This window comes from Salvia hispanica, chromosome 5 (genome assembly GCF_029641045.1).
Source record: "Salvia hispanica isolate PSC_SH4W2 chromosome 5, Shi_PSC_v1, whole genome shotgun sequence".
NCBI lineage: Eukaryota > Viridiplantae > Streptophyta > Magnoliopsida > Lamiales > Lamiaceae > Salvia > Salvia hispanica.
This window is the reverse complement of record NC_142696.1, coordinates 24,981,802-24,993,440: the sequence shown is the minus strand read 5'-3', so window position 1 is coordinate 24,993,440 and position 11,639 is coordinate 24,981,802. Positions and strand designations below refer to the sequence as shown.

Here is an 11,639-nt window from a genome sequence, read left to right as displayed (position 1 = left end):
AATAGAAAAAGTAAACTGTCGCTAGTGGAATTCGTAAAAGCAAAGCAGCCGGATATTGAAATTTATTTGTGGAAATTATATATTCTGAATTTTGAATTTGAAATTTTGAGAAAATAATTTGCATGTTTTTATATTATGGCGTACATTTTTTCACAAAATAACCACTTATATTTTAAAAAAAACTTGTGAATTTGTATAAATAATAAAAGAAAAATTAAGATTTTTTTTTTTTTGCTGTGGTATAATGTGATAGAGAGATTAAGTTTTTTATTTTTTTTTTTTCGTTGTTTTCTGGAGGAGTAGTAAAATAATCTACATCAGTGAGAGAGTGTATTTACTCTATTTGGGCTTACTAACTTCCATTCTCCAATAAAAATCAACTCCATTGGAGAATAAAAGCTCCATAGTTTTGCTCTAATTAGAGAAGTTTTGTTCATTGGAAGCAAATTCGTCTTCATGACTAAATTTTTCCATATTTTTCGATTTGGATGGGCCTAGTTCTGTAACCCAATAAAATTTTTGGGTTGGCCATTTTTTTATCTTGATGGGCTTCATTTTGAAGACCAATATAATTTTCGATAGGCCCAATTTAATTGTCTGTATTTGGTTTTTGGTCTCTGACTAGACATGAAAATATTAATACAAGAATGAGCTAATTAAATAATTGTATAGCTATGGCGGCCTACAATAAGACTAAATTCAAAAAATCATCAATAGAAGTAATAATTTGATTACAAAGTCCACTGAAACTATTTTGACATTTTAAGAAATAGGGTTAGGCTTTATTTTATATGGATGAGATTCACTGTTCCATAATTGATGTTTAATTTACCATGGACCAATCTGAAATTAATAATTTTAAATTGAAATGAAAAACTACATAATGAAAAAAAACATCACATATTTAAAATTACTCCCTCCATTCCACCGAACCCACTTTCCTTTTTGATTTGTCACAACTAAGAAGATCCATTACTAAAAATAGAAACATCCTTATCTCTACTTTATTTTCTATCTCTCATATTTTATGCTCGCCTTAACAACAAAATAAAACTACATAAAATCCATATCACTCAAAGAAGGGATCATCTTCCTTGAAACGGAGGGAGTACTAAATAGACCTGTTGAAGTTAGCCTTCATTGTTAAAATAAAAGTGAGTCAAAATGTTTAAACACAAAATTACAATAATATTGAACACAAAGCAACACATTAATTCAAAAATACTACATAAATGCATTAAGCTGGATTTTATGTTCAAATTGGATCGAATGTTGATTCGTAGTTGAACTCCTGTCTTATTTTTTAAACACTAGAATGGCCTAACAATCATGTGTAGTAGCTACAACAAGCAAATGACACTTTTTATGGGTTGCCATTCCTCGAGATTCACTCATATCTAACTCCTTCGTGTTTACTCCATTAGGTAATCCAAAATCGAATTTGTGCACCAACTTGGCTAACGCTAGCTCGTCCACAGCTACCGCAAACGTAACACCAGGGCAGCCCCTCCGGCCTGCCCCAAACGGAGTAAACTCAAAATGCACACCTCTAAAGTTTATGCTCGTATCAAGAAACCTATCCGGATGAAATTCTTCTGGATTTTCCCACAGTGACGGGTCCCTAGAAATCGCCCAAGCATTGATGATCACACGTGTACCAGATGTGATGTCGTAACCTAATACATTTGTGTCTAGAGTTGATTCACGAGGGACTAGCAATGGGACCGGTGTATGCAGCCTTAGACTCTCTTTCATCACTGCTTTCAGATAAGGCATTTTCTCCAAGTCTTGCTCGCTGATTTCGTCCTTGCTTCCGGCTACTTCTCTCACTTCATTTTGCAATCTTTTCATGGTTTTCGGGTTTCTTATCAGCTCTGCCATTGTCCACTCAATAGCTTTAAGTGTTGTACTAGTTCCAGCACCAAACATATCCTGTCATATATATATATACATATATATATATATATATATATATATATATATATATATATATAAGTAAACATATACAGTGTGAAAGAGAGATCTAAGTCATACCATGATTATAGCTTTGATAGTGTCATCTTCAATAGGTGAGCGACTTGCATTCTCTCTCTGAAAATCAAGCAATATGTCCACAAAATCCAACACACCACCATCTCCCTCTCTCCTCTCCCTAACCCTATGTTCTTCAATCACAACCTCAAAAAACTTATTAATCTTCTTAACCACTCTCACAACCCTCTCATCCACACCATTAAACCTTCTAGTCCAACTCAGCCATGTAATGTACTCCCACAAAGGTACAACCCCGACCAGCGCCGCTATCTCCGTAAGCCACTCCTTGAAATCACTCCCAACGCCATACTTCTTCCCCAACGCCACCCTACAAATCACATCATTCGTCAGAGACGTCATGAGGTCGCTCAAGTTCACAGGCTTTGAAGAAGCACCCAATTTCCTGATGTTGTCAACCATGAGGGAAATCTCTTCCTCCCTCACGCCGCGATAGGACTGAACCCTTTTGTTGCTCAGAAGATGAAGCACGCATATGCTGCGAATCTGCCGCCAGTACTCTCCATACGGTGCGTACGCCACGTTCCGGTTGTTGTAGAACAGCCTTCCTGGGATGCTCAATTGGGGCCTGTTTGAGAAGATTAGGTCATGGGTTTTCATGATCTCACGTGCAGCCTCGGCCTAGGAGGCGATGAGGATGGGGACCTTGCCGAAGTGGAGCAGCATGAGAGGGCCGTAGCGGCGGGAGAGTGACTGGAGGGATCTGTGGGGGAGTGAGCCCAGCTGGTGGAGGTTTCCGATTAGCGGGAGCTTTGGTGGAGACGGAGGCAGGCGTTTCTCGGACCCCGGAGAATGACTGCGGAGCCATTTGTGGAGGAAGAAGAGGAAGATGGAAGTGGAGAGTAGCATGGCGAACAAATGTGAGAGGGAAATCATTTTCTTGTTTGTGGATACAGATCTTGGCGAGGGTGTAGTCTCATTCATGGATGGTCTGTGTTTTAATGAAAATTTGGTAAAATAATAAATGATAAAAAAAAAAGTAGGTAAAATAAGAGGGATATGAAGAAAAAGTAGGTAAAGTATGGTAGAGAGGGAAAAAAAATGGGTAAATTATAAGAGAGAAACTTTCAAATTTAAGAAATACGACTATTTTTTTTGAACATCCTAAAATGGCAAAATAGAATTATTATTTGTGGATGGATGGAGTAGTAAACTACTCCCTCTACTACTCTCTCCATCACAAAGAAGATATATGATCCCTTCCTTGTGCGACACGGGATTTTATATAGCTTTATTTTGTATGTTAACTGAAGAGAATAAAATAAGAGAGATAAAATAAAGTAGAAATAAAGGTGTTCATGATGAGTAATCTTGATTAAGATAAATAAAAAAGGATAATAAGTCATTTTTAGTTGGACGAGGAAAATAACATAGAATAAGAATTTGGTTTGCTAGTGCACCAAGTCATTGAGTTTAAACATATCTTCATAAATTTAGGATAATGACCTATTACAACATGACACGTTGAAAACAATGCCATTACTCATAACACATAGGTAACACATAGTCCGTCATAAGTCAATACACTATCCTTTCACCGCATTTATATCACACAACGATAGGAGGATTAGTCTTAGGAATTGAGTTAGAGTGATTGTGAGGATGAGATTGAGTGTTCCATAATTATGTACAGAGTATAATTCATGTTCATGTACCATGTCTCAATCCAAATTAAAACATTTAATATGTTTATTATAAAAAAAATTATATCATCATAAGTATTAATTTAAAAATTTAAAATTTTAATCAACTTTAATAATCAATTTTATCATATAAAAGTTATATCATGTGAAAAATAATTATGTATCCTAATTCGGTGCAAACGTAAAAAATTCAACTAATGTAAATACAAAAAATTTAAATTAAAAGAAAAAATCAGAAAAACATGTCAAAATTAATAAATTTGGCCAACAAAATTAACTGGATCACTGTACTTAGGCTCGGGGCCCTAGGCTATAAGCCTATAGAGAACTAATGCAATCCGTCCTAAAAATTTACCACAATTTTCTTTTTTAGCCTATTTAAAAAAAATTGTCGCTCTCTATATATTATTGTAATTCGCAAAAGCAAAGCAGGCGGATGATAAAAATTATTTTAAAGAAATTATAATATTTTTAAATTTTGAATTTAAAATTTGAGAAAATAATTTGCATATGTTTTTCTTATGTGATGGCGGAAAATTTTGCACAGAATAATCACTTAAAATCTCAAAATTTTGATAATTTGTATAAACAATAACCCTTTTGTCCGCCATTATGTTTCCTAGTTTTTCATTTTGATTCGTCCCTTATTAAATCGTCATACTTCAGTTTTTACTACTGTTATCATTATACCTCACATTCTACATTAGCTCATTTCCCCTCAACATATATTATTAAATTAGGATAGACATATATCACTAGCTTTTTCAACTTATTTTCCTTTATATTTCTTACAATTTTATCGAATTAAAGTGAGGCACGTATTAAAAGACAAAGAAAGTAGTAAACGATGAATTTTCAAGGTTCCACCGTACTACTAATTAATAGTACTTCCTTCGTCCCATTAAAGATGACCCACTTTTCTTTTTTGTTTATTCCAATCAAGATGACTCATTACTAAAAAATACAATTAAACACCTTTGATCTCTACTTTATTCTCTCTCTCTCTTACTTTATCCTCTCCACTTAACACACAAAATAAAATTACATAAAATTCCGTGCTGCCTAAAGAATGGGTCATCTTCCTTTTGGACGGAGGAAATACTACATTTGTATTCAACAAAGAGTTATAAGTAGTTAGATACCCACCAACTACCACCACCCACCAACTACTAATTATAAGTAGTTATATTAGTATAGGACTATAGATATTAATCCATCATAATAACAACTTGCCAAATTAAAATTAGGGTAAATTGCCTCTAAAATCGTCAACTTTCACAATAGTTTGGAATTTTCCGTAAACTTTAAAAGTTGCGTGGAAAATCATGAACTTTGCCTTCGTGTGCCGATTTCCCGAGTCGAGTATTCCGGCTAAGCAAAATGATGATGTGTGCATTTATGCTGACATTGAAGATGATTTGGATGCTGAGTGTGTTTATTCTCATTCTTCTTCCACTTGATTTACCCTAATCCTAATTATAAAAAAAATAAAAATAAAAATAAAAGAGAAAAGAAGTAGATCTTCTCTTTCCTCACTCCGCGCCGCCGCCACCCCCTCCAGCGCCACCGCCTGCCGCCGCTCCTTGCACCACCTTCTCCTCCCCTTATTCTCTTTCTTTCCCTCCTTTCTCCCTTTTTCCCCTCCTCTATCTCTCCCACTCTCAACCTCTTCGCCGCCGCTGCCACCACTGTAGGAGCGGCGGCGCTCCGTCGCCCTCCGTCCCTTCCTCTCACTGGCTTCGCCCCCATGATCACCATCCACCGCCGACCGCTCCTCCCTCTCCTCCAGAAACCACCGCCGACCGCCCCTCCCCTACCTCTCACTCCAAATATTTAAAGGCAAGATCCCCAAGTTAAAAGAGGATGTGAAATTGTGGCTGTTCGGATTATGATGTTCTACCCAGCAGATCTGGAGGAGTTTTAGGTGATGTTGTATCCAGCGCCACCGCCTGCCGCCGCCCCGACGCACCACCTGCTCCGGTGCACCACCAGCCTAAACCCTATACTCAGCGAATTTTTTTTTCAACAAACACAAAACGGCGTCGTTTTATGTTCCGGCTGCCATATAGGATAAGTTTATGCCGGAAAATTTCAGGGTCAGGTCATTCAGGAAATTTGCACAACCCGGCAAAGTTCATGATTTTTCACGCAACTTTTTAAGTTCACGGGAAATTCCAAACTATTGTGAAAGTTGACAATTTTAGAGGCAATTTACCCTTAAAGTTACATAAAAAAAAATCAAAATCAAAGAATACTAAACGAAACATCGGAAATTGTACCGTATAGCGCATGTTGGTGAACCATTACTCAAGCTAATGTTTTAGGGTATCCACGATAAGATAGACACTATTATAGACAAGCCACTTTTTTTTGTACACAGCCACAAAAATTTGTTCATCCCAATAGAGCCACAGCCACAAATCACATTATTTTTTCAATTATTGGCACAAATCACATTATTTTATTACAATTTAGAATATCTATCACCAGAAAATCAAAAAAAAAAAAAAAACTCTTTTTCCAGCCTCCGGTGCCCCACAATAGGGAGCCGCGGCTCGTGCCCCCCGCCCCATCCACGCCGAGTAGTCAGCGATGGCGTATTTGCCCCTCCCCGCCCAGGCTCACCTGTCCTCCACAATAGGGAGTCGTGCCGCGGCCGCCGAGGCTCCCCAAACTTCTAGCTTACACAGACAAGTGTTTTAAATTTAATATTCTAGCTATTAAAATATTTATATAGTGCTTTCCACTATAAATGAGTTGTAGTATTCTTTTATAGGATTGTGCCACTTAAACTGTCATTTCATTTTTAGATAAATATAACAAAATTCTTTCGGGTCATTGGGATCAAATTCGTTCTTCATGACCAAATTTGTCAACATTGGACTGGCCCCATTTTTTGATCCAAATGAGCCTTGTTTTGTAAACCCAGTAAAATTTCTGGATTGACCCATTTAGACGCTCACAATCGTGCTTACTTTTTAATCCATTCAATAATGATGGGCCTGGCGCATACAGTCGCGCTTATTTTTTAATCCATCATGTATAGCCTATTAATTAATAAAAGTAAATAATTAATTGTAAGTATTTGAGAGTATCTGTAATTTGATTGCATAGTTCACCATCTAAATATAAAAAGTTAAGTTAATGTTCAATAAGAATCTAGACTACTGTCAAAATACAAATATATAAAATATATAAAAGTAGGACCTACATGCCACTAACTTTTTCAACTCACTTTCTATTATATTTCTTAAAACCCTTGCCGAGTCAAATAGTGAAGAATTATGGGAGACGGACGGAGTAGTACTTAACAAGTATGAGGAGAAACTACTACAAGTAAAGGAAACTTTTTATGCATTGTGAGTCCACTAGATTCACTAACATCCAACTCCTCAATCTTTATTCCATTAGGCAATTCGAAATTGAAGTTATGCACTAACTTTGCTAAAGCAAGCTCATAGACTGTCGTAGCGAATGTAACACCTGGACAACCCCTCCTACCTGCCCCAAACGGGATCAGCTCGAAATACAAACCTTTGTAGTCTATGTTCGTCTCAAGGAACCTCTCCTGATAAAATTGTTCAGGTTTTTCCCATAACAATGAATCCCTAGCAATTGCCCAAGCATTCATCAAGACACGTGTGCCGGATATGATGTCGTAGCCTAGTACTTTTGTGTCTTGAGTTAATTCACGAGGAACTAGTAATGGGATCGGTGGGTGCAGCCTCAAACTCTCATTTGTCACTGCTTTTAAATAAAGCATTTTCTCTAAGTCTTTCTCATCTATTTCGACCTTGCTTCCCACTACTTCTCTCACTTCATTTTGGAGTGTTTTCATGGTTGTTGGATTTCTTATAAGCTCTGTCATCGTCCATTCAAGAGTTGTGGATGTAGTATCGGTTCCACCAGCATACATGTCCTTTTGTAAAGATTCATACACATTCATACTCCATTATTTATGAAACATTCAAAACAATTGATTCATTAGCCTAAAAATCAACTAATCGAAATCTGACCATTGATCATGCATGAATACTCTAGTATATATCTACTATACAAAAAAGCATCAAAATTTTAAAGTATAACAACAAATTGATGTCAAAAACTCAAATTATGATATCACAAAAGATGATTTGCTTGCAACTTTGATGAGGGTTTACAAATAAGAGAAAAATGCATGGAAAAAAAAGTGAGAAAATAGTAAAAAAAAGAAGATATAATTTAAATTAATTCAAGATTCAAACAAATTAAAGGTTTTTGTTGAATATACCAAAACAATAACTTGAATGTTACAAGTTCAAATAATTCAACCGTGGGCCCATTCACGTACATCACGATTTTTTGGATCATATTGATTCAATGTTCCACCAATTTAATTTCCGAATTGCATATGCGACATGTTAGTTCACGGTCAAATCAATCAAATTGAGCAAACGGCTTGAAAAATTACAAAATTTAATTAATTTATTATCAATTCCACAACTTTTAAAAATAATCAATCATATTATAAGTATATTGTTTTTCTTCATTTTTCCATTTATTTAGATTTTGAGGGATATTTTTATATAAATTTATATCACTTATTAAAACCATAGATTTTAAACCTGAAAAATATGGAATTAATATAATGTAAAAAATTATGAAATAATAACTATCTTTAAAGTAACAAAATTAATCACAAATTAACCAAACTTTAGAATTTGCAATTTTATGATGACATATATTTTAATATACAATTAGTAAAATATATAAAAAAAAAGTGAGTAAAGAATTGTTAGTCGAAATTATTTTTCCACCATATCAGAAAGAAAAAAAATTGACTAAAAATTCAAAGTAGATTATCTTTATCGACTGAATAAAATGAAAGAATGACATGTTTTTATATCAACGAAACGAGCATATATATATATTGTAAAATGAAAGAAAGAGAAAGAGGGTAATACCAGAATGATAGCTTTGATAGTGTCATCATCAACAGGAGTGCCACTTCCATTGTCCCTCTGGAAATCAAGCAATATGTCCACAAAATCCAAGTCACCACCATCACTCTCTCTCCTCTCTCTAACCCTATGCTCTTCAATCACACTCTCCAAAAACTCATCCAATGCTTTAGCCACTCTCTCAATCCTACCATCCACACCATCAAACCTCCTCATCCAACTCAACCATGGAATGTACTCCCACAAAGGTACAACCCCCAACAGCTCCTCAAACTCCGCTATAGTTCTGTGAAAATTCCTCTCTCCGCAGCTGGACTTCTTCCCCAGCGCCACCATGCTGATCACATCGTTTGTCATCGACGCCACCGCGTCCCTCAGGTTGATCACAGCCGTGGATGAAGAACGGATCTTGTCGACCATGAGGGACGTCTCTTCCTCCATCACGCGGCGGTAGGACTGGACCCTCTTGCTGCTCAGGAGATGAAGCACGCATACGCTGCGGATCCGGCGCCAGTACTCTCCGTAGGGAGCAAACGCCACGTCTCTGCAGTTGTAGAGGAGCCTCGCGGGGATGCTCATTTTGGACCAGCTTGCGAAGATCAGGTCCTGGCTTTTCATGATCTCACGCGCCGCCTCGGCCGAGGAGGCGACGAGGACGGGGACCTTGCCGAAGTGGAGGAGCATGAGGGGGCCGTGGCGGCAGGAGAGGGACTGGAGGGATCTGTGGGGGAGTGGGCCCACCTGGTGGAGGTTCCCCAACCACGGGAGCTTTGGAGGAGATGGCGGTGGTCTTTTTCGAGAGGATGGAGCGTGGCTGCGACGCCATTTGTGGAGGAAGAAGAGGAGGAGAGGAGTGGAGAGGAGCAGAATCAAGAAATGTGAGAGAGAAAGCATTTGCATTGTAGGTGTAGTAATTTGCAGAGAAAGATGGAATAACATCCAATTTAAATAGAGAGTTTAGCTCAAAATATCTTAATGTATGTGGTTAAAATTATACACGTTTATTATATGGATGAATGGAGCTTAAGTTGTAGATTTGACAGTAGGTCAAGTGGCAAGCAATGGAACACGGCTTTCATCTAGTGATATAGGAATGATGGTACACCATTATGGACTCAATGTCCCACATTGGTCGTAAGAGTAATCGGTCGATGTGTGGTGTACAGACTAAATGAGTTCTCTCTACTAACAGACTAGTCTCTTGGAATGAGTTTTTCTAGTATGTAACAAATGACCCACTAGATAGTCTTTAAAGTCTTTGAGGGACAGTTTCTGATAGTGAAACCATACACCCCAATTTTTGATGGATATTTCGTCTACAGACTTCGCCTCTTATGTACTGCTTCAGTGTTAAGGAAGCTCAGTTTCAGCTGCATAACTTTCTATATATAAGGGGTATCTTTTTCTGTTTTCTATTCTGGAATTTAGGATGTTAGAATTAGTGGAGTGTCTTGGACTCTTGATTAATCTAGTTTTATCTTTGTAATTCTAAACTATAGAATTGTTTTATATATGAGGAATGTGTTGTTAGGTAAAAATTTTGTCTGGCCCAGTCTAGCTAATTGTATGTACTCCCTCCGTCCCCAATTAAGAGTCACATTTTGACCGGACACGAGTTTTAAGAAATGTAAAGAAAAGTTGGTTGAAAAAGATAGTGGAATGTGAGACCCATTTTTTTATATTGCTTTTATAATAAAATGTGAGTGAATTGAGTTAGTGGAATATGAGACCTACTTACACTATTTATGATAAAATGAAGTGTGACTCTTAAATGGGGATGGACCGAAATAGAAAATTGTGACTCTTAATCGGGGACGGAGGGAGTATTTGTTTGTGGACTCAAATAATAATGCAAAGCTAAGCATAAATTAACTGCGGAAGGTCTTGATAGAACGGTTAATACCTAAGATAAAAGGTCTAAAATTCAAATCTACTATGTTACCTCCTTTAAAAATTTTGATTTGTTACAAATAAAAAAGGAATCGAACGAAGAAACTTTTGGTAATCCATTTAGTATTCGAATGAAATTTGAAACTATCTTCTTATTTAAGGAAAAGAAAGGGGGTGAAAACGTTTAGTCCGTATTCAGTGGGAACATTAGAGTATGAGAGGACCGTGAAGGCGCATCCATGATTAAAAGAATGAATATTATATTATTGTGGAAATTATTGAAAGCAAAGCTGAATTATAAATTAAATTCATTAATGCGGGTTGCGTGCATAAGTTTTGATATTATTTGATTTGATTATATTTTACTATAATCTACGCAAGTCCCCGTAATTACAACTAATAATGTCATTATTTTATATGTTCACGCGATTCAAAGCTTTGGCTTGGTTGGTGGCCGTTCAAATACTTGCAATATTTTTTGTTAACGCGATTCATGAAATGAGATTTAATAAGTAGTACTCAAGTAATAACTAGATAAATTGCATTGAGATTTGATATGCATAATAATATTTCATATTTAAACTTTTAAACTTTTTATTAAAATTTAGTACCGAGTATTTATTTTACATAAGTGCCTTAGTTGCAAAAGGGTCTGTTTGTGCTTTACTAAGATATTTTTTATCAACAGCCAAGACCCAAGCTGCCAATACAATATTATATATATAAAGAGTAAAGGTCAAAACTGGTCCCGAACATATGCTCATTTTATGATTTTGGTTCTATACTTGATTTTTTGAATTTTTGCATCCTAAACATTTCAACTCGGATCACAACTGGTCCTACACTAACAATTCCATCAATTTTTAAACGGTTTTAACCCGAATGAGACTGTCAAAACCATCAAAATCGGATTAAAACCGTTTAAAGTCTAAATGAGTTCTCTCTGCTAACAGACTAGTCTTTTGGAACGAGTTTTTCTTGTACGTAACAAATGACCCACTAGATAGTCTTTAAAGTCTTTGAGGGACAGTTTCAGATAGTGAAACCATACACCCCAATTTTGATGGATTCTTCTTATGTACTTCGTCTACAGACTTCGCCACACTTTTGGAGG

At 36.4% G+C, this 11,639-nt stretch overlaps 2 protein-coding genes across 2 annotated transcripts; both read right to left on the bottom strand.

The window, feature by feature from the left end:
- Positions 1–1,167: 1,167 nt before the first annotated feature.
- LOC148926514 (cytochrome P450 71A6-like) lies at positions 1,168–2,991 on the bottom strand. The gene is made up of 3 exons (XM_089058832.1): positions 2,693–2,991; positions 2,035–2,455; positions 1,168–1,932 (listed from the first exon to the last, which is right to left on the bottom strand). Exons 1-3 carry the CDS (start codon positions 2,974–2,976, stop codon positions 1,321–1,323), a joined length of 1,317 nt encoding a protein of 438 aa, XP_088914958.1. The 5' UTR covers positions 2,977–2,991; the 3' UTR covers positions 1,168–1,320.
- Positions 2,992–6,860: 3,869 nt separating this feature from the next.
- Positions 6,861–9,572, bottom strand: LOC148926513 (cytochrome P450 71A6-like). The gene is made up of 2 exons (XM_089058831.1): positions 8,639–9,572; positions 6,861–7,614 (listed from the first exon to the last, which is right to left on the bottom strand). The coding sequence occupies exons 1-2, from the start codon at positions 9,533–9,535 to the stop codon at positions 7,003–7,005; spliced, it is 1,509 nt and encodes a 502-aa protein (XP_088914957.1). The 5' UTR covers positions 9,536–9,572; the 3' UTR covers positions 6,861–7,002.
- Positions 9,573–11,639: the final 2,067 nt, after the last annotated feature.